A 1,374-nucleotide genomic window follows, 5' to 3' on the forward strand; every position below is an offset into this window, starting at 1 on the left:
GCCTCTTCCCCTCACAGTTGAACCCTCATCCCCTCACCCAGCCCAACCCTCATACTCCCCCACCCGCATCTCCTCACTCAATGCCATCCCTCACACCCACTCACTCTATCCCACTCCCACCCTTAACCCACTCACCCTACCCCAACCGGCAACAGATTCATCAGTTATAGAAAGAGAAGGTCCTATGATGCCACCAGATCCACCAATTATTGAAAGTGGAGGACCTATGATGCCACCCACCCACACCCCACTCACTCACACCCCACTCACCCTACTCACCCTATCCCCACTCCCTCCTCCCCCGCCCCACCCACGCTCACCCCCTCCTCCCGCCCCACATTCCCTACCCCAACCCACCCAACCCAACCCACACCGCACTCCCCCTTACGCCCTCCCTCCGCCCCCGACTCACCCCGGCACCAGGTGGAAGCCCATGTCGACGCAGTCCTCGCCGCAGTCAGGACACGCCCCCTGTTCGTACGCCTCCCAGCTCTCGCAAGGGCGTGCGCTGAAGGCCTCCTCGGGCTGTAGGGCGAAGATGCTCTCCACCCAGTAGTCGTGGGCGCGGCCGTGACTGCATCCTCCTGCGAACCATTGGTGTAAGATTAGGGGATCTGGTTCTGCTTAATTCGGTGTTCTTCCGTAAAATGTTGTTTAATTTGGGAGATATTGGGAGGTAATACAAGCCTTTGATGAAATATTCTTATCCTTCTACTGAGCTTTATCTCACTTTTTTCCGGCCCCATCCTATCCACTCAGCTTTATCTCGCCTTCTCACATTTCACATCGTTTCTACTCAGCTTTATCTCACCTTCACCCATTCTCCTCCATTCTATTCAGTTTTTTATCACGTTCTCCTATCCCCCTTTTTCTACTTAGTAGGTTTATCTTACCTTCTCTTATTTCTTATCTCCCCTTCTCTCTGTTCAGCTATATCTCACCCACTTAAATCCCCCTCCTTTCTATTCAACTTTATCTCGTTTTCTCCCACCCCCTCCATTTTATTCAGCTTTTTTCGTCTCAATCCTTTCTACTCAGTTTTATCTCTCCTTCTCCTATCCCTTCCTCTCTACTCAACTTTATCCCACCTTCTCCCATCCCCCTCCTCTCTACTTAGCTTCTCCTCGTCTCACTCCTTTCTACTCCTATCTCTCCTTCTCCTATCCCCCGCCTCTCTACTCTGCTCTTTCTCGTCTCACTCCTTTCTACTCAGCTGTACCTCACCTTCTCCCAGCCACCTTTACGCCGCCGTAGGTTACCTGTAAGGAGATCCGTCCAGTCCTCCCCGAGCAGCACGCAGCCGGGCTGGTGGTCGCCGCCGTTCGGGTAGAAGTCCACGTCGCCGGTCGGGAGTTTTAGGCCTACGCAGCTCTG

General features: G+C 53.6%; 1 protein-coding gene across 1 annotated transcript in view; it reads right to left on the reverse strand.

The window, feature by feature from the left end:
* The window catches only part of LOC119588158 (inactive pancreatic lipase-related protein 1-like), an 8,002-nt gene that overhangs the window by 1,822 nt on the left and 4,806 nt on the right, over window positions 1-1,374 (reverse strand). The window contains exons 7-8 of the mRNA XM_037936863.1: window positions 1,260-1,371; window positions 413-584 (exon numbers count right to left, since the gene is read on the reverse strand). Of these exons, the coding sequence (XP_037792791.1) occupies window positions 413-584; window positions 1,260-1,371 (284 nt within the window). The remainder of the gene's footprint in view (window positions 1-412; window positions 585-1,259; window positions 1,372-1,374) is intronic.

This window comes from Penaeus monodon, chromosome 23 (assembly GCF_015228065.2).
Source record: "Penaeus monodon isolate SGIC_2016 chromosome 23, NSTDA_Pmon_1, whole genome shotgun sequence".
Classification (NCBI taxonomy): domain Eukaryota; kingdom Metazoa; phylum Arthropoda; class Malacostraca; order Decapoda; family Penaeidae; genus Penaeus; species Penaeus monodon.